Source organism: Chiloscyllium plagiosum, chromosome 27 (genome assembly GCF_004010195.1).
Source record: "Chiloscyllium plagiosum isolate BGI_BamShark_2017 chromosome 27, ASM401019v2, whole genome shotgun sequence".
Taxonomy (NCBI): domain Eukaryota; kingdom Metazoa; phylum Chordata; class Chondrichthyes; order Orectolobiformes; family Hemiscylliidae; genus Chiloscyllium; species Chiloscyllium plagiosum.
The window spans coordinates 7,172,920-7,194,855 of record NC_057736.1 but is presented as its reverse complement, the minus strand read 5'-3'; the positions used below and the strand labels follow the sequence as shown (position 1 = coordinate 7,194,855).

The window sequence follows — 21,936 nt, the reverse complement described above, 5'->3', positions numbered from 1 at the left end:
TCTCAGTTATCCCCACAATATCGTAGCTGCCAATTTCCAAAAGAGCCTCAAGCTCATCCATCTTATTTCTAATACTTCGTGCATTCATATATGGTATTTTTAATTTGTTACTGCCCTCACCCTTCCTATCAATCCCTATTTCACTCAACATTATGGCATGATCCCTTTGGCATGATCCCAATGTGGCCATTGCTGTCTGGACCAGCATTTATTGCCTATCCCGAGTTGCACTTCAGGTGGTGGAGAGCTGTCTTCATGAAACACTCCCGTCCTTGAGGTCTACGTAGACCCACAATGCTGATAAGGAGGGAGTTCCAGGACTTTGACCCTGTGGCAGTGGAACAATAGCAATATGTTTCCAAGTCAGAATGGTGAGTGGCTTGGAGGAGAACTAGCGGGGGATGGTATTTCCATATATCTGCTTCCCTTGCTCCTTGAGATGGACGTGATCGTGGATTTGGAAGGTGATGTCTAAGGATCTTCGGTGAATTTCTTGTAGATGCAATGCATTGCTGTTATTGAGCATCGATGATGGAGCGAGTGGATGTGGTGCCAATCAAATGCTTTGTCCTGGATGCTGTCAAGCTTCTTGAGTGTTGTTGGAGCTGCCCCCATCCAGGCAAGTGGGGAGTATCCCATCACACTCTAGACTTGTGCCTTGTTGATGATTGACAGGCTCTGGGAAGTCAGCCGGTGGGTTAGTCACTGAAGTATTCCTAGCCTCTGACCTGGTCTTGTAGCCACTGTGTTTATATGATATATCCAGTTTAGTTTCTAGTCAATGATAAGTCCTGAGGATGTTAATATTGGGGGATTCAGCCATGGTACGTCCATTGTGTGTCAAGATATGGTGATTAGATTGTCCCTGACCTGGTATGGTCATAGTCTGGCATTGTGTGGCGTGAATGTTACTTGACACTTGTCAGCCCAAGTCTGGATTTGTCCAAATCTTGATGCATTTAAACATGGACTGCTCCAGTATCTGAGGAATCATGAATGGTGCCGAATATTGTGCAGTTATTAGCAAAAATTCCCATTTTTGACCTTATGATGGAGGGAAGGTCATTGATGAAGCAGCTGAAAATGGTTGGGCCAAGGACACTACACTGAAGAACTCCTGCAGAGATATCCTGGAGCTGAGATGACTGACCTCCATCAACCACAACCATTTTCCTATGTGTCATGTATGAATCCAACCAGCAGAGACTTTTTCACCCTGACACCCACTGATTCCAGTTTTGCTAGGGCTCCTTGATGCCACACTTGGTGAAATGCGGCCTTGATGCCAAGGACTGTCCCTCTCCCCTCCCCTCTGGAATTCAACTCTTTTGTCCATGTTTGAACCAAAGCTGTAATAAGGTCAGGAGCTGAAACCAAACTGAGAGTCAGTTCACAAGTTATTGCTAAACAAGTACTGCTTGATATCACTGTTTATGACGCCTTTCAGTCTGGATTTGTCCTGCTTTCTCCGCATAGGGCATGACAGGGAAAGTTTCTACATTATTGGGTATATGCCAGAGTTGTAGCTGCATTGCAGCGGCTTGGCTAAGGAAGTGGCAGGTTTTGGAGTGCAAAAGTTGCATGTCCATTGACAGTCCTTGTGATTCTGAGCAATTGGTTATGAAGATCTTCAGGACATTTCTGAACAACGGTAGTATAAATATATGTCTAGATTACCTTCAAACAAATTAATTTGGAAATTCAGAATGGTAAAAAAAATTACTTCATCTTGAGGTCATGTGGCTACTACTGACTGAGAAACAAAATGGCTCATTTGTATCCTGATGTGACATTTTCAATTCAGTCATCACCTCAAATACACTATGATCACCTTACTGATCACCAGCAGAAACTGAAGTGGATTATCAACAGTTCACCCCTAGCTTCCTGCTGATAGCAGGAAATGTGTTAACTCTCCAGAACTTTGATCATTTGGCTAGAAAATCTTTAAAGATTAAAGTAAAACATTTCTGAACAGTGGAGCTACCTTCAAGAATTTTCAGAATGAGTGCAAGCACTGGTCCTCCAGATGGGGCACCTGGAACGTATAGTGTATAACCATCAACAGTCACATTTAATGGCATCTCCTTGTTTGCTTTATACTGTTTCAGATCATAATGAGAAATTTGTCCACCTAAAGATGCAAGAGAAATGGACATAATTAAAGATTATGAAACCATTTACTGGTCAGATGAAATTAACTCCTTTTACTGAGAAGGAGCTTAATTCAACAAGCCCTTTAGAAAGGACAGGAATAATCCAGCTGACAGTCCTGGTGCATTGCTGTAACCATTGGAGGTGCAGCCTTTTGGATGAAATGTCAAATCAAGGATCTGTCTGCAGATGGGAGATCTCAAAGCATCACTTTGAAGAAGGCATTCTCGCCGATGTTGTGACTAATGTTCACCCTTTCATTAAGATCATTGAGACACATTATCTGGCCATACACCTCAAAGGGATCTTGCTGTGCACAAATTGACTCCTGTGTTTTCCACAGGATGAACTGTTGTATACATAATCTACAGGATACACTATAGTATATACAATCTATTGGGTGGACCGTAATTTACGCAATGTACAGGATGGACTGTAGTATTCATAATTTATAGAATGGACTGTGACATATACATTCTACAGGCTGCGCTGTAGTAAAGAACAATCTAATGGATGAACTGCAGTATACACAATCTACAGGATGGACTGTGGTGTACAACAACCTCCAAGATGTCTTATCATACCATAGACAGTGATAGTGCAGGGAAAAGGACCTCCAGAGTCCCCTTAGGACAATTAGAGAGGAACAACATTTGCTGCCTTGCCAAGATTATCTACCATCCCAAAAGCAGATCATGAAATTGGAAGCTGTGTGGAGTTCCGCTATGAAGTATGAGTGTAGCTTATGGAAACATTAATAGTGCTACTAAATTTTCATAGCCTGTTCTGGATGGGGCACTGCAAATTAATTAAGATTGGATCAAGAATGTATTCACTTTTAAGAAACTGTGATGGGAAGGGTGTAAATAAACACTGGAAATAGATTGATGCATGAAGTGAGAGGAGCAAATTACTGCCGATGCTGGAATCTGTACTGCAAACAAAAAATGCTGGTGACCACAACGGGTTTGGCAACATCCATGGAGAAAAAGCAAGTTAACCTTTCGCGTCCAGGTGACTCTTCATCAGAGCTGGTGTCAGCTTCATGTCACCTCTGGTGAAGAGTCATTGAGACTCGAAGCTTTAGTTTGCTTTCTCCCCGTGGATGCTGCTTGACCCGCTGTGATCTTCAGCATTTATTGATTCAGGAAGTGAACCTGAATTCGATAAACCGGAGTCTCATCACCTAAGATAATAATAGAATACGTATCCATCTGTGTGCGTACCTGATTGACTGACATAATTAACAATATCCTCTGCAACAGGCCCATCATAGAATGCATTTGGTCCTAAGTCTGCTATCATTTGCAGTGTGTTCGCTAACTGTGGAAAATATATTATGTCATTCTCACTTAAAATTTGGTTGCTGTTTTTCTTGCAGAAGACGTCACTGTGGAAGCAAAAGAATTTTTACTGATTAGCAAAAAGAAATTCAACCTTCATGATGCAATGGCAACACTGTCATACAGGTTCACTGACTACTAGTCCATCAGAATGGCAAATATAACCTTTCATGTACGTTCTGTTCATTGCCATCCGAAAAACTATATTTTGATGTGAATTCTTTTATTCATTCAAAGGGTGAGGGTGTCACTGGTGCCCATCCCTAATTACCCAGAGGGCAGTTGTGTCAACCACATTGCTGTGGGTCTGGAGTCACAGGTAGGTCAGACCAGGTGAGGATGGCAGTTTCTTTCTCTAAAGGGTATAATGAGCTAAAATGAACCAGTTCTTTTCCCATCAGTCAGCAATGGTTTTGTGGTCATTGTTAGACTCCTAATTCCAGATTTTTTAAAAATTGAATTCAAATTCCTCCATCTGCCATGGTGGGATTTGAACCAAGGTCCCCAGAACATTACCTGGGTCTCTGGATTAATAGTTTAGTAATAATATCACTAGGCCATACCCTTAGAAACATGTAAAGCACTGGCCGAATCTGTACAAAGGATTTCTTCATTATACTTTCTAACTAAAACATCAAATAGCATAAATAATAAAAATTGCAATTGCCATATAAGTTTAGAACAAATACCATGGAAACTTTACCACTGGATATTTAGTCAGTGTTTGTGTCAAGTGTAACTTGATGGATAATTAATAGTCAAGACAAAGTCATTATCTGATCGATTTCTTTAAGTAACTGTGAAGTGCAGGGTCAGATTACAAACTTAATATCTCTCCTGAGGTTGGGATGAATCTAACACAGATGATGGGGGTGTGTTTAACATTGTCTGCAAGCTATTTAGTTGTTAAACACCCTCGATCCAGTTTTATAGGTAAACACAAGAGCACAGTGGAAAACAGTAAAAATTACTTCTTGTGGCAGGTGGCTTGTTATCCCCCAGAATCAGACACTTCACTTGTCCCCAAAACCTGGAGGAAACTATTGGCCGTTTAGCCCAATATCTGTTGTTGGAAAAATTCATTATGAAGAAAGAAATATCAGGACATTTAGAAACCCTTATCACAATTGAACAGACTTAAAAAATGTTTTATGAAAGGGAAATCTTATTTGGTAATATTCTTTGAGCACATAACAAGCAGAGTTCATAAAGGGAAACCAGTGGATGTGTTTTATTTAGATTTCCAGAAGTCATTCAATAAGATGCCACATAAAAGGTTATTGCACAAGATAGGAGTTCATGGTATTAGGGGTAATATATTACCATGGACTGTGGATAGGAAATATAGAAGATTACCTCTGGCTGCAATTTATCTGTATCATTTTGCATTCTTCGACCATGGGACAAGACTGACTGGAATATCCAAATGCTCATCATGACATTGAATAAAGTTTCCATGTACAATACTTCTCACCTGTTGCTGGTCACTTGGAATCTGCCTCACAGTATCAACTGGAAGGCTTCTACAGTGACTCAAATAAAATCCAACACAACCAACTCAACAGTGTGATCAAATTCTCAACATGGAGCTGGAACATTTTACCCTGCAATTAAATAATAACTGATTCTGCATTTAGACAGTTGGAAAATATAACTGGGTCAGTGCTACGGCCTCAATTAATTACTATTCATGTTGACGACTTGGCGACTGGAGCAGAGTGCAATGAATCCAAATTTACTGAAGATACAAAAATAGCTGGAAGGGTATGTTGTGATGAAGACATAAAGAAGATGTAAGGGATACAGATAGATTAAATGAGTGGGCAAAAACATGGAAAATAGAATTTATTGTTGGAAAGTGTGATTGGGTAGGAATGCATTGGGTAGGAAGAGTCAAAGGCAGACTATTATTTGAATGGAGAGAGATTCCATTAAAATGCAGTAAAGAGGAATCTGAGTATTCTTGTGTATAAAACGCAACATATTAGAATACTGATACAGAAAGTCAATAAGAAGCAAAATAGAATTTTGGCCTTTATTGTTAGGGGGTTGGAGTTTGAAAATAGGGATGTTTTGTCGTCACTGTATAGGGTGTTGGTGATATTGCATGTGGAGTACTATGTACAGTTTGGTCCCTACATTTACTAAAGGATGTACTAGCTTTGGAGGCAGTCAAGAGGGATCCATTATAGTATCCCTGCAATGTGGAAACCAGCCATTTGGCCCAACATTGCCACACCAACCTTCCGAAGAACATCCAATTCAGACCCATCTGCCTACCCTATCCCTGAAACTTTGCATTTCCCATGGCTAACACACCTAACCCACAGATCCCTGAACACTATGGATAATTTAGCATGCCCCATCCACCTAATTTCACATCTTTGGACTGTGGGAGGAAATCAGAGCACCGGGTGGAAAACCACGCAGACACGGGGAGAACATATAAATTTCAAACAGACAGTCATCTGAGGCTGGAACTGTGAAACAGCAGTGTGAGCCACTGAGACACCATACCACCCATAAGGCTGATTACTGGGATGAAGGTTTGACTTAACAAGAATAGCTAATCATGTTAGGTCTTTATTCATTAGTTTTTAGTAGAATGAGGGGTAGTCTTATTGAAAGATACAAAATTCTGAGAGGTGATTCTGAAGAATGGTCAGATTGGAATCAAAATGTTAACACTGTTTGTCTCTCTACAAATGCTGCCAGACCTGCTGAGTTTCTCCAGCTCTTTCTGCTTTTATTTAAGATTTTTGACAGAGTAAATATTGAAATGATGTTTCCACTAATTGGGGGATCTTGAATTATACAATTACAGAATAAGGGGGCACTCATTTAAAACTGAGGTGTGAAGGAGTTTCTTCTCCCAGAGACTAGTAAATGTCTGGAATTGTGTCCCCAGAGATGTGTGGAGGCTAGATCACTGAAAGTATTTAAAAAGGAGGTAGATAGAATCATAGATTCCTCTCATTACTCCAGCTATGTTCCCTTTCATTTCTCCACTGGATATGTGGGCATCCATGTCCAGCTGGAGAAATGGGAAGTGAATGGGTCAGCACAGTATCAGTAAGCCAAAACGTGTGCATGGATCTTCGGAACAGCTACACAGCCCCATGGCTGGCCAGTTCAGAGGGAACGCTTCTCTCCTGTGTTTTTGTCTCCTGAGATTTCCAGATGAATTACTTGCTTCTGTCTAAATGCAGAATCACTGTTATTATTTAGCTGAAGTGTAAAATGTTCCAGCTCCATGTTGAGAATTTGATCACACTGTCGAGATGGTTGTGTTGGATTTTATTTCTGTCACTGTAGAAGCCTTCCAATTGATACTGTGAGGCAGATTCCAAGGCACCAGCACCAGCACCAGCTGAGAAATATTGCACATGGAAGCTCCATTCGAAGTCATGATTAGCATTTGGCTATTCTGGTCAGAGTCTTTTCTCATAGTTGAGGATTTAAATTATTACAGCTGATTGCAGCCAGAGATGATCTTTTATATATCTCCTATCAATGACACTGTGCCCCAGTTGTGTAAGGAAGGCATACTTCTTGAGGTGGCATCTATGCCAACATAAACACCAGACTTGCCTCATATCAACATTGAGTTGCCATCAATACTCTAAACACAGCATTAAATTGGCTCGATAGGCGATAGGTTTGATGTCTGGCCGTGTAATCACTCTGGCACCAACTAAATTGACTTCCATTCAGTGTGCTAATCAGATGTTCATGCAGGTCAGAAAAAAAAGGGCTGGAAGTCAGATTAAATTGTTCACTTTCAGCAACTGGAGTTTTATTTTTGACTTAGTTTCTTTCAAATATCTTTTATTCACTTATGGGAGTAGCTGGCTGGCCAGCATTTTTTACCAATCCCTAGCTGCCTTTGAACTGAGGGTGTTGCTAGGCTATTTCACAGGGCAATTGAAAGTCAACCACATTGCTATGGGTCTGGAGTCACATGTAGGGCAGACCAAGCAAGGATGGCGGTTTCCTTCCCTAAAGGGCATTAGCAAACCAAATGGGTTTTTCTGACAATTGATTCATGGTCATCATTAGATTCTTAATTCCAGATTTTTGTTGAATTCAAATTTCACCATCTGCCATGGTAGGACTCAAACCCAGGTCCCCAGAGGTTTAGCTGAGTTTCTGGATTAATAGTTTAGTGACAAACCCACTAGGTCATCACCTTCTTACTTTTAATGAAAATGATAGTCCATGAGTTTGGGAAACTTTTCCACAATAAAATTATGTATATTTGTCTTCCTTTCTTCAGTGAACAATGTTTCACCACGATTGTACATTTCATGTACAAGGCTTTGAAATGCTCATTGCTTTGAATTGAGTTGGTTTGTCGTGCAGCTCAAACCTGTGGTAACTGCAAGAACGGGATAAAAGCTCCCCATGTCACAAACATAATAGTTTCTGTCTCGCGTGAACACCTTTAGAAACGATATTAACATGCTACAGACTTTCTCTTCCTAATGCAATATTTCAGTTGTAGCACTAATTTGCATGTTCCCTCTTTCTGCTCAATCTTTCACTGAAGACACTAAGTCATCACAGTTGCCTAGAGATGTCCCATTACACTAATGTACATGTTCTAGGCAGATTATACCTGTTAGGCTTTGATCACAAAGTGGCAAGATACAATCCCCAAAGTGATGCAGACAAAATGAATAATGATCAAAATAAAAAGTGGAAACTTTAATCACATGCAACATCCTTCAGGTTCAGATGATGCCCAGAACCTACATCTGTCCAGGAGGCTGAACTGTGTTGAACGTGATGGGATTGGTTCCTAATAACATGAGGATTGAGATGTAGAGGAAGGGCTGGCAAAATGTGGATTGAAAGGAGCTGGTCGAAAGAAGATGTGAAACAGGTCCAAATTAAGCCATGACATGAACTGAAATGAGCGAAAGTGAGGACTGCAGATGCTGGAGATTAGAGTCGAGAATGTGGTGCCTGAAAAGCACAGCAGGTCAGGAAGCATCTGCGGAGCAGGAGAATCGATGTTTCGGGCATAAACCCTTNAAATGAGGAAACTGGTGAAATCCACATTGATGCCATGGGATTGGAGAGTCCCAAGGCAGAAGATGAGGTGTTCTTCCTCCAGGCGTTGGGTAGTTAGGGAGTGGTGATGGAGGAGGCCCAGGACCTGCATGTCCTTGGCGGAGTGAGAGGGGGAGTTGAAGTATTCGGCCAGGGGGTGGTGGGGTTGGTTGGTGCAGGTGTCTCGGAGATGTTCTCTGAAGCAGTCTGCGAGTAGGCGTCCTGTCTCCCCAGTGTAAAGGAGACCGAATAGGAGCAATGGATACAGTAAATTAAATGTGTGGAAGTGCAGGTAAATCTTTGATGGATGTGGAAGGCTCCTTTGGGGCCTTGGACGAAGATGAGGTGGGCGGTGTCGGCGCAGGATTTGCAATTCCTGTGGTGGCAGGAGAAGGTGCCGGGAGGGGAGGGTGAGTTGGTGAGGGGCGTGGACCTAACGAGGGAGTCACAGAGGGAATGGACTTTACAGAAAGCCAATAGGGGTGGGGATGGAAATATATCCCTGGTGGTGGGGTCCGTTTGGAGCTGGCGGAAGTGGCGGAGGATGATGTGATGTATATGGAGGTTGGTGGGGTGGAAGTTGAGGACCAGGTGTTCTGCCCTTATTGTGGTTGGACGGGTGGGGTTCGAGGGTAGAGGTGCGGGAACTGGATGAGATGTGCTGGAGGGCATCATCAACCACGCGGGAGGGACAATTGTGGTCTTTAAAGAAGGAGGCCATCTGGTGTGTTCTGTGGTGGAACTGGTCCTCCTGGGAGCAGATGCACCGTAGGCGGAGGAATTGGGAATAAGGGATAGCATTTTTACAGGAGGCAGAGTGGGAGGATGTATAGTCCTCTGTGAACTGTGGTGAACCGAAATGAGGTAAGTTCAAATCAGCAAGAAGACCCTTTTTGAATTGTTGTCAGGGTTTCATTACAGAAAGGACCAAAATGTGAAATAGAGATCTAGATTTATTGGATGGTCAAAGAATTTGGAATTATATTGGAAGCATCTGTATTCACTGATGATGTTGTGAGGCCTCTGTGTCCTTTCTTGAAGAGAACGAAAAGCCCCAAAATCCTGTCTATGTCATGAGCACCATTCTGGGTAAAAGCTCCAGGACTGACAGTCACAAAGAGACTGAATTTCAGAGTGCCAGAAATGCCAAGATTATCATCAATGAAAGCAATAATAGAACTGCCTGGAGCATTTCTTTGAATGGGGGAATTATCTCGAGCCTTGTTTCCAAGTCACAGCATAACTGCAGCTTTCATTCTTCCACATCAAGATGTCGTTTTGAATTATAGTTTGAGTCAGTTGCAATATTAACTAACAACACTGCATTATTTGTAACTATAAGTGAACTCCTTCTCACCATAATGAAGCACTCGCTTCGATTTGCACTTTGTTTGCTTCAAGAGCGATGGCAAGACTCTTACCAACCGGAAAACCCTTTCTTGCGAGCGTGATGGATGGCTCAAACAGCAGTTTCCATGGTAACCGACCATGCCATTGGTGGGCAAGTGCATATCCTCTGATTTCACCTGGAACTGCAATTGACGGCCCTCCTGCAACACAAGAAGCATCAAAAAGTGGAGCGACTCCAGGACAGAACAACAGTATTCAAACTGTTCTGATGAAATAATTCAATGCGCAATACAGCAAAGAACAAACCTTTACCTGGATAACCTGACTGATGGAGCTGTAACACTGACAATGTATGCTTTGGTGGACATTAAGTCACACATACCTTTCCAGTCATTCTCTTGTGTATTCAGATTCAGAACAGTGCCATTCCTAAGCTGCCAGTGATGTATGGGGACATCAGCAAATGTTGACATGTTGCCGATACTGGTACATTCCCAACTCTCTTGTAAATGTTGGCCCCCTATCCCAACTTCCCTGTAAATACTGGATGATACCCCACCTCAGCTGCTAATACCAAGACATTCAACATTCCCCTATGGGTTTTACAGCTGCTACCTATGCTGCTGTTCACACTACCTACCCTGCAACATGAGGTCATGGTTATAGAGTGAGAGGAGGGAGGTTCAAAACTGACATGCGGAGAGTGTCAGAGTGTTGTGAAAATCTGTGAAACTCACCGCCCAGACTGAAGCGCAGGCAGAATCAATCAACAGGTTCCTAAAGAAATAGATATGTTTCTGATGAAAAGTGGGATGAAGGACTATAAGAATCAGGCAGGAAAACGGAGTTGAGACCAGGATAAGAGCAGCTATGAGCTTCGAAATCGACGTTTCGGGCAAAAGCCCTTCTTTATTCCTGATGAAGGGCTTTTGCCCAAAACGTCGATTTCGAAGCTCCTCGGATGCTGCCTGAACTGCTGTGCTCTTCCAGCACCACTGATCCAGAATCTGGTTTCCAGCGTCTGCAGTCAGTGTTTTTACCTAAGAGCAGCTATGATCATGTTAAATGGCAGAGCGGGCTTGAAGGGCTGAATTGCCTACACCTGCTCCTAATTCTTATGTTCCTGTGTAACACTATTTCCTCAACTTTAACTGTAAAGCCCTGCATTTATCCTGATCAACAGATTTAGAAATGCCGGTGTTGAACTGGGGTGTATAAAGTTAAAAATCTGCTGACTTTACAATCTTTATGAGTCTTATGATCTTATACTCCACAACCACCTGATGAAAGAGCAGCACTCCAAAAGCTAGTGCTTTCAAATAAACCTGCTGGACTATAACCTGGTGTTGTGTGATTTTTTTTAACTCTGATCAACAGAAGCTGACTCTCACTGTCAATGGAACAGGATGGCTGTCCAGGCATCAATTCTATTATGAAACCGATGGTAAAATCCAAGTGCTGAACAGGCCATTTTACACAGTCCTCTATGGCGTAAAGGTGTTTGATTCTAGCAAATAAAAGATTCTGTGGTTCTTATTCATTGGCTTGGAGTATGTGAAAGGTTGGGAATTCTGCAGTGTGCAAATCACCTCCAGACACCTCAATGTCAGTTCACTATCTACAATGCACAATGCAGGAATATGATGAAATAATCCTGATTTGCTTGGATGACTGCGGCTCAAGAAGCTTAACACCATCTAGGACTAAGCAGCCGATTTGATTGGCACCACATCCTCAAACATTCAGCGTGCGTTCGTCCATCACCAACATGAAACTGCAGCAAAGGGTGCCACCTCCAAGATGCATTAAAACAACTCACCAAGGCTCCTTGGACAGCATCTTTTCAACTTGTGAACTCTACCACCCAGAAGGAGAAAGTTTGCAGATGCAGGTGAACACCACCTTGAAGAGGACTCCAAGTAACATAGCATCCTGATGTTTTGATGCAATCACAGAATGTAGGCATTTCTGGCTGGGCCAGCATTTGTTGTCCTTGAGAACATGATTTTGAGCTGCCTTCTTGAACCACAGCAGCAGACCCACAGTGCAGTTAGGGAGGGAGTTCCAGATCCAGTGACACTCGATTTCTAAGACAGGGTGGTGAGTGGCTTGGAGGAGAACTTGCACTTGGTGGTGTCCCCATGTATCTGATCCCTTTGTCCTTCTAGATAGAAGTAGTTGTGAGTTTGGAAGGTCTGTCTAAGGACCTTTGGTGAATTTCTGAAGTGTATCTTGCAGATACTACATACTGCTGCTACTGAGTGTCAGTGGTGGAGGGAATGGGTGTTTGTGGACGTGGTGCCATTTGAGTGGGCTGCTTCCTCCTGGATGGTGTCTTGAAACTATATCATTGTTCCTTCACTGTTGCTAGGTCACTATCACCTTCTCAAGGGCAGTTATAGATGGCAATAAATGTTTATCTTATCAGTGAAGCCCACATCATGTGGATGAATACATTTTTTAAAAAGTCTATAGTGCTCCTGCAAACATTTCCATTATTGGAGATTGACACCTTAACTGCATCTGTATTCAATACTGAGAAAAATAATGAAGCATTTGTCTCTAGAATGGGTTATTTATGGGGTTGCCTTTTGCAATTCAGTTCATTGAGGCTGAAAATTGGGACTGTTGATTGCTTATAAAGACTACAAGGAATAGACATGCCTGACTAGCTGATGTCCACAACTGAGGGAGGAAAGCAATGGCCCATCATACATGAAGACCTCAATATGTGGTGCATCAGCTGTCCTTATATAATGAACATATCTATTGGGTCATTTAATATATTTTGAAACTGATCAGCCAGTCACGTCATTTGCTACCTCTCTGTGAATTACTGGTTCTAGTATTTTATTTTCATTCACTCACAGGATCTGGGCATTGGTGGTGCGGCCAGCATTTATTGCCCACCCCTAGTGCTCTTCAGAAGCAAAAGGTTTATGTATGTTTGCTTAACAATTGCATTTTGTATAGACTGATATTTTGAATCATGTAAACTCTTAATCACTCCAATTTTAGTTTGAGCGTCCTTTGTTTTTCTTTCAATGAGGCATTTGCCATTGAATGAGGATATGGCTTTAGAATGTGCTGTTGAAGGACGCTTGGTGAATTTCTGCTGTGTATCTTGTGGATGGTACATATTGCTGCTGGGGGTATGTTAGTTCAGTTGGCTAGATGGTAAAATTTTGATGCAGAGTGATGCTAATAGGGTGGTTTCAATTCTTGTGCGGCCAAAGGTCACCAAGAAGGACTCTCCTTCTCAATCCTCTCCTCACCTGAGATATGGTAACTGTCAGGTTAAACCACCAGCACTTGTCCCTCTCAATGAGGGAGCAGCCCGATGGTTTGGTAAGACTACGGCAACGTCACCTTTTACAACATCAGTGGTGAAGGAAATGCATATTGAAGTTGGTGATGGCTGATTGTTCTGAATAGCATCAAATTTCTTGAACATTTGTGGAGATGCACCCATCCAGGCCAGTGGAGATTAATCCATCGCATTCCTAACTTGTGCTTTGTAGATGGTGGATAGGCTTTGGGGAGTTACAAGGTGAGTTACCCAATAGAATTCCAAACCTCTGACCTGCTCCTAAAAACACAATATTTATATGGCCAATTCAGTCCAATTTTTGATCAATGGTAACCCCAGAATATTAATAGTGAGGGATTCAGTAATGGTAATGCCACTGAACCTCTAAGAATTATGGTCGCAATGTTTCTTGTTGGAGATAGTCATAGCCTGGTACTTGTGCAAATGTTTCTTGTCATTTATCAGGCCAAGCCTGCTATTGTCCAGATTTTACTGCATTTGGACATGGATGACTTCAGTATTTTAGGAGTTGCTGAACCTTGTGCAATCATCAGTGAACATCCCCACTTCTGAACTAATGATGGAGGGAAGGTCATTGATGAAGCAGCTAAAGATGGTTGGGCCTAGAACATTACCTTGAGGAACTCCTGCAGAGATGTCCTGGAGCTGAGATAACTTCAACAACCATGACCATCTACTATTAGAACAGGTGTCTCATGGCTCTCAATGGAGGCTAATTTTTATTTAAATTTTCATTTTGCTCATTGAAAATTGGAGCTTTGTTATTAACATGATCAAGTTTCTATGAGATCTCACTTTGTGGACTTTGAATTATGATGGTTCTGTTTCAACACAACAATGTCTCCATCTTGCGTCCTTAAAACAATAATGTTTTTACAGACATTCAGCTGTCAAATCTCATAACTTACCTGTCTCCAAGCTTTGGGTAATTTCTTGCGCTGGAGCCACTTCTCTTGAATTAATCACTTCAACCTGTCCTGAAGAGAGATAGGAAATTGTTACAAATTGAATGAGATCCTTTTGTAAGTTTTATCCCTTTCATATATTTTTATACAACTTCTCTACTTCCCATTGACAATTCCCTTCTTTGCATCTTGTTACCTAAATTCCTCCATTGTCTAGGAGAGTCTGATTGTCTGAATTCTTGTCACTTAAACATTCGTTTTCAGTGCTGCTCCATTACTAGTGGGCAGATTGATTCTGCAATCAACATGTAAATTGCTGTATTGAAAGCGTGCAAACTGTACAATAACTCTTAGACTGTGTACACTGAGGTGCTATGATAGGAAATATAAACGTGGATTGTAAATAGGATCTGCAATAGCACATGTTTAACTTCGTTCATCTGAATTTGTAAGCATTGGAACCTATCATGCACTAAAATTCTAATAAGGGAAACTGATTTAAGATGGCTGCATGATCACTTGACTACAGGTTGAGCCATTTCATGAAACTATCATTAAACAAGACCCAATCTGAACTGAAATTGACATCTGTATCGCCTGTTTGGTTTAAAACTTTCTGGAAGTTCCACCTATTGAGTTGAAAATCACTTGAGGATTATCCAGTTTAGAAAAATAATGAAGACTGACCTGGGAATACATGAATGAACTGTATTTTAGATAATTGCTTTTGGGAAGAGCAGGGAGAAGAATGATAAACTAATGACTGTAGAACCGAAAGCTTATTCTTCCGGCTTCTCTCAGTCTGTCAGCCTCTTGAAAGGCAACATCCGGTTATAAAGCATTTTGGAGAAACATACATTCACTGGAAAGCCAAAGATATCAACAATTTTCACAATTGCTGAGGATACAAGGCATCAATTGGACAAGCTTAATCTCAGGTCAAAACTTAACATTTCAAGGACTCTTAACGTCTCTTTAAAATGTGTACTCTTGATAATCCTTTTTTGTATGGGAGACTCCTCTGTTTAAACTTCATACATGTGAGCATGTAAGCGTTTGATGTTGCATTTTATTACTTTTCTTGGTTTTGGTAAACATTAAAATTCCTCTTCCTTTCATTCTCCGATAACTTTTATTGGCTCCTCCATTTTGGCTGCATGCTAAAAGGAATAACAATCTTTTTTGAAGCAAACTGAGGAGGTTAAAAACAGCCAATTCACCTTTTCTGACCTGGTTGCACCAAACTCAGGTACTACCTTGAAAGAAACTGATCCATACTGTATGTTAAGTGGTATCAGGTTTAAACTGTCATGTGATACACCTTTTAAATGTTATGACAAAAGCATTCATTTGCAAAAGAAACCCTTGCATTTATATAATATGATGATTGTGGATCTTACTGCATGTCTACAAAGCAACAGTTACTTAATTGAACATAGATCCTTGTGAAGTGTGAAAACAAGCTACAAAATGCAATTTCATAAAGTTTTTTTTGTTCATTCACAGGATACCAGCATCAATAGCTAAGCCAGCATTTAGTGCCTATCCCTAATTGCCCAGAGGGAAGTTAAGAGTCCACTACATCGCTGAGGGTCTGGAGTCACATGTAGGCCAGACCAGGCAAGGATAGCAGTTTCCTTCTCCAAAGGACATTGGTGAAACAGGTGGATTCTTCTAACAATCAACACTGGTTTCATGGCCATTAGTAGACTCTCAATTCCAAACTTTTATTGAATTAAATTTTATTAAAGCAATTTTATTGAATTCAAATTCCACCATCTGCTGAGGTGGGATTCTAACCCATGTCTCCCGATCATTTGCTGGGTTTCTGGATTAATATGTCAAGCAATTATACCACTACTCCATCACAACCAGAACTGTATAAACAATTATGGAATACAAGATAAGGGCCAGAAACAAGCCTGTTACTCCAATTGTCCAAGCACTGTTTAAATGACAAAATCTGCTGAGTTATTCCATCACAGTGGATGAAGAAATGTTACCCACTATCTGTTGTGCCATGAAAAGAAACTCAGCAGAGAAGGAAGAAAAGAATGAACAGAAGGGAAGGGAGCAAGAAAGAAAATTAAAGTCAGAACACCCTCAGCACAGCATTCCTCCATTTCTAATTTTAGTCCGATTAAAGACATTCCAATTGATTTAAAAACTTAGCACCAGAGGATTAAAAATAAGGAAATGTTGAAACGATGATATGGTTGACCTGTTGGTGCATTGTAGATGGTAAAGATGAGACCTCCTCCAATGCCCATACTGTGTGCATTCACCAACCCAATGCAGAGCAGCGCTGCGATAGCTGCATCCACCCCTGAGCCATTCCACTTCATCATGTCCCTGAAAGAGAGGAAACTGTAGAAATGTGAAAGGTTCAAAAGTTAATCACCTCATGTATACAATAAAAGATGGTGAGTTCTTTAAATCATTCAATCCAAAAAGGTACTTCGAGCACCTCATTGTCATTGCACAGGCAGTCACATTTCTTTTTGCAAGTTTACTAAGTTTATGAAGCCATGGCTGCTAGGCGCTATAGAGATAATTTGGATACATTTACACAATATACTTAGCCTTGGTGTAAGGATAACAGTGCAACTTTGAAAAAGTTGTAAAATCTAACTCAAATTCAAAGACCCAACCTCACTCTGAAGAACAATTTCGGGACTCAATTTATTTCTATTACATTTTTCAGTAATTTCTAATTCACAATGTTTACCCTCGGGCAGTATGTTTCATATAGACTTTGGTAAATATTAAATTATTACAATTGTATTAAAGAACTTTGGAGTGGAACATGCCCTACAGGGACAAGTTGAATTTTACCACACCTAGAATTTTCAAGTCAAAATGTTTATTGGTGCATTTTCTACAAGTTTTATAAATAAAATATATTTTTGAAGATATCTATCCAGGATGCCCATTCTTTGAGGGTAGGCATGGCTTCAACACTGTAACAGCAATGGTGATACAACCTTGCTCCAAATAATTATAATGTGAGTATACCTTCTTGCCCCTTGCTGGGGCAACACTCTGGAAATTAATCACAGTGATGGGTTGAAGGGGCAGACAACTGGAATATCAGGGTCATTTTTGCAGACAGAACATAGGTGTTCTGCAGAGCAGTCTCCCAGTCTGCACTTCATCCCACCAATGTAGAGAGGAGCATATTGTGAGCAGTGAATGCAGTAGACTAGACTGAGTACAGTGCAGGTAACTCACTGTTTCATGTGGAAGCTGAGTCTTGGGCCTTGGATATTGAGGAGGGATGAGGTAAACAGGCAGGTGTTACACCTTCTGTGATTGCATGGGAAGGTGCCATAGAGCTATGGGGTGGAAACGTTAATTCTGATTTCTTGCCAATCCCCTTCTAAGTGCTCCCTTACACATGTAAAAATGTAGGTGTAATTGTCAGAGTGAAAACTGGGAAGGCAATTTAGTACTCCCTGTTCACAGCGTTTGCTGAGATAATTCTTGAACTTATCAGAAAACTGCTTCTTGGTCTTCTTTCTCAGAATGCATTCACTGAGGTGGCTGGTTCTCATTTTTATATGGTCACTAACTTATTCATTAAAAGTCACAGCTTACAGAAACTGCTGAAGGAAAAGTAAATATATTGGTATTCTTCAGGTTTAAAGTGGATTTTACTGCAGAGAATGGTCACAGCTCCTGAGCTTGTGCAGATCTGATGACTTTTGTTCACAAGTCTGGGCTATTCAGATTCCTGAGGACCTATCATAGTTGTTGGCAGGCAGAAAACTTTTGTCTTTGATGACTGGTTATTAGTCCGCAAACCATTCAGCTACTTGTTGCTGATCAAAGTTTCATTTCTACACATTTCTGCTAGACAAAGAGATCTAGGCTTTTGATAATGACACGACTGATATCATTTTGTGTCAGGATGGTCTGTGACTTGGAGAGAAATTTACAATGATGAAGTTGTGATGTGCCTGCTGTCCTTGTTCTTCTTGTGGTAGAGTTTATGGGTTCAGAACGTGCTATCAAAGGTACAGCAATGCATCTTGTGGATGTCACACACTGCAGCTACTGTGCTCTGCTGATGGACGAAATGAATGTGGAAGATGGTAGTTGAGGTTCCAGTTGAATGGGCTGGTTTGTCCTGGATGGTGTGGAGCTTATCGAATGTTATTGCAGCTCAACCCATCTAGGTCATCCAGGTGGTCAAAAGCTTCACATGCTCGCTTTCATCTCATGTCCTAAACATCGGGAATGGATACTTATTTTGGATACTGAGGAGACATTTTAATTCACTCCAATTTGAGGTGGATGGTAGAGCTACTGGGGAAGTGGTAAGATTAGTTGATAGTGCAGGTAACAGGTTAATGAGCTCAAAACATTCACCATGGCATCTTGGTAGGAGTAGATGTCATAAACTTTTGTAATATTTTTGGTTGTCTTGATCTCTGGGGATTATGCACATGTTTTCTCAGTTTATAACTTTTATTCTTGCAGAGGTGGGGGGAAAGGAGGGAAGAGAAGATGAAGTGTTGGAAAATGATAAGAAACAGGAAGAGGGAAGAAATGCTTTCATGCTTGACTTGATGAGGCTGATGTTCAGGATGACGATGAGCAACAGGCTGCATCAAAATATTCCTGGGACAAGATGCTACTCAAAGCTTCTCAACCTCAACGCCAACATAATTCCATGCAGTCAGTTGCTTCTTCCTTCCTACACACCAGCTTAGGACCATGGAACATAAAAATTACAGGCATTCCTTTCAGCAGTAAAGTTCAGAAACACTTCTACACTTAAACGATGGTAAATGTTAGCAGCTGTCTTCCACAAAGAGAAAGTGGTGCTAAGTCAATTGTTAGTGATAAATCTGAGATCAATAGACTCTTTTTAATTCATGAGTGTTGAGGGATATAGGGCAAGGCTGGGGGTGTGGGGCTCAGCAACAGATCATGAAGAACTGTACTTAGCCACTTTTGACTAAGAAATTCTGCAACTTAGACCTCATAATTGGTGCTCCTCTGAATAGAAAGACAAGTTGAGTATAATGATACGTGCTTACCAGCACATCTAAAGATATGTGGCCTAAGTAACAAAGGAACATTAAACATTTTATTAACATGTTGCTAGAGCATTTCTGAGCCAGAGGCAGTGTTAGCAACTCAAAGGTTCCAATACATTTTCAAGAAATTAGTTCCCCAAATGCATAAATATTGTGGCTCACCTGCCAATTTTAGAACAAGGTTTTGCATCTGAAGCTACACCTGTGTTCGGATGAAAGGCACATGCACTACATCTCTGAAACAGATGGACAATTGCTCCAATACAAATAGCAACAATGATAATTAGAAAGACCCCAATGATACTGTACATGTTCTTTCTGAAATAAAAACAGAGATATCATGAATTACTTTGTAGTAAATCAACATTAATAGTCAGAAGCAATAAATCAAGACCTTGTGAAAGTGATAATCATACATTAAGCTACTATCACCAAGTGTTCCTTAGGTTTGTGGCTCTAGGGTAAATAAAATATTCCTAACTTTGTGTTGGATGGTTTCATTAGGTATAATGGCTGAACGGTAGTTGGGCTTAAAGTTCCCAAAAACAAGTTTGTCAATTTTTCAAAAGAAACGTGGATGAAGTAAAATATTTTCAGGCTTTTATGTACCTGTCCTGAAAATGCAGGAACTACAATTGCTCATTTAAACTCTTGCATTTGTCTTCCCCTTCTGATGTCAATGGTAATCTTGAAGGTATCAGTGTTCAATATATCTGAACAGTGGTGGGTTTTGCCATCTGTACCAGCCCAGATGAGCTGGTCATTGCCAATGTGGGACCCAGCCATGTACAAATTGGTTGTTGCCTTTCTTTCATTTGTATAGTGCTGACATTTTCAAAGTAATGCACTTTTTTAGCTGCAAAAAAGCTTTAGAATGGCCTGAAATTGTGAAAAGTGCTGTGCAAATGGTATTTGGCTCTTGAGAGATAAATTAAGGTATGAAGGAAAGCTCCTGTTACATTAAAAAAGGAATAAATATCTAAACACTTCCCATGCCAGGAATGTTCTGGAACCATACCTTTTACTGAATGACCAAGCAACATAGTATTTGGAAGTGGAGTAGGCAATTCAGTCCTTTCAACCTGCTGTACCATTCAGTCAGATTATGGCTGATCAGGTGGTGGTCTGAACACCAATTTCCTGAACCCATGACCCTTACTCCTCTTGTCTATCAAAAAATCTGTCTTTGAATAAACTCAATGACTACAGACTCCACTGGTGTTGATGATCATGGGGAGTGAAAGTAGGGGATCCGGTGCTGGCCTTGATACTCAGTTTGATGATACATGGCAGAAACTGTCACTAGTGAGCATGCCAGTGTCCATCTCTACTTTGGGAAGGAGGCTGTAAAGACCTTGTGAGGAATTCCTTAAGCACCAACCATGTGATGATGTCATTTGGACTTTTGGCCAGAAAAGATTAGGATCAAGACCCAACATTCAGGTCCTCCGCATAGTTTCTGTGACAATGTCTATCATTTCCATGTAACTTCTACATTGATTGCTTGATTGTAACAAGCTCGGTAAGCTGGACATCATAGAGTCTGAGCTCCCTGAATGGGGCTGTTGATCTGGTCCAATTAAGGAGCCCTGGCTGACATAAAAGAGTGAATGTCAGGGGTTTTGTGATGCTGAATGCCTGACCCAGTGAGACATAGTACTCTTGTCAAAAGCTATGCTTTTGTGAATAAAGGGTGACGGGATGCCGGCCGAAGAAGAATTATTCCATTGCTGACGCGCAATATACTGCATTTCACTTCAGCAGCTTACCATTTAACTATGAAACGGTTTCCTTTACCATACAAGGCCAGGCAGAACCTATAGATCCCTGAACATAAAGAGGGTGGTGGCAGTAAACCGACCTTATGATGAGATGCAGACTGAACATGCAGCAAGTATCAGAGATCATGATGGCAGAGCACAGATAGAGCCCACCCTACATGTGCCATCTCTTCAAGAGAGAGGGGGGACTTACCGGTTTGTCCCGTTCCACCTGTACCTTTTCTCATTGCCCTACAATTTCTTCCAATACAAAGTCTTAATCCGGCTCTCTTTTGAAAGTTAACGTTTCTGCCACCTTTTCAAGAGAGTGCACTGTGGATCAAAGCAACAAGAGGAAAGGAAAAACACATTTACCTGTTTTTTAATCTTCCAGAGTCATTTCTTGCAGGATGGTTAGTGTCATCTTCTTTAATCTCAGACTGTGGCGGCTTTGTGCTCAAACCATCCTCACTAAGTACATTAATTTCAGTTGGATTTTCCTCGACCATTTTTATGTTTGTTGGGTTCGGATTTTCTGTGACTGAGGCCTTCACTTCACATGAACAGTAGTTCCTTTCTCTCGATTCACAACAATTGCTTGTGATTCCTCCCTCAGATTACCATGGTGATTGCTTTGCAACAGTTACTGTTAAAATAAAAAGTTGATGTCCCCAGTGGGAGTGAAATGAGAGAAATTCTGATTCTGATATTGATGTTAACAACCCACCAAACTGCAACATTGACTATTATTGGATTAAGGGCTAGCCAATTAGAAACAGCATTGTGAACACTGTACAGATTATTGCGGGGGAGGGTAAACAGTGATACAGTAACAGAATCAAAATGATGCTTCAGAATGTGACAGGGATGACCCAGACTGTGATAATATTCTGTTAAAAGTATTGACTAAAAGAGCAGCAAATTGCAAATGCTGGGAAGTTGAAACACTCACAGCAAATGCTAGAAACAAGTTCATCAACAACTGCAATACTA

The 21,936-nt window shown here is 41.0% G+C and overlaps 1 protein-coding gene across 3 annotated transcripts in view; it reads right to left on the bottom strand.

Moving 5' to 3' along the window:
- Positions 1-21,669, bottom strand: part of LOC122563503 (glutathione hydrolase 1 proenzyme-like) — a 48,529-nt gene extending 26,860 nt beyond the window's left edge. For 2 of the 3 annotated variants that reach the window (XM_043717297.1, XM_043717299.1), the window contains exons 1-7: positions 21,319-21,669; positions 19,346-19,501; positions 16,360-16,505; positions 14,142-14,210; positions 9,910-10,102; positions 3,381-3,544; positions 1,988-2,134 (exon numbers count right to left, since the gene is read on the bottom strand). In XM_043717297.1, the coding sequence (XP_043573232.1) occupies positions 1,988-2,134; positions 3,381-3,544; positions 9,910-10,102; positions 14,142-14,210; positions 16,360-16,505; positions 19,346-19,501; positions 21,319-21,452 (1,009 nt within the window). In that variant the 5' untranslated portion in view covers positions 21,453-21,669. The remainder of the gene's footprint in view (positions 1-1,987; positions 2,135-3,380; positions 3,545-9,909; positions 10,103-14,141; positions 14,211-16,359; positions 16,506-19,345; positions 19,502-21,318) is intronic. The other variant, XM_043717298.1, reaches the window with a different exon arrangement.
- Between the last annotated feature and the right edge of the window lie 267 nt (positions 21,670-21,936).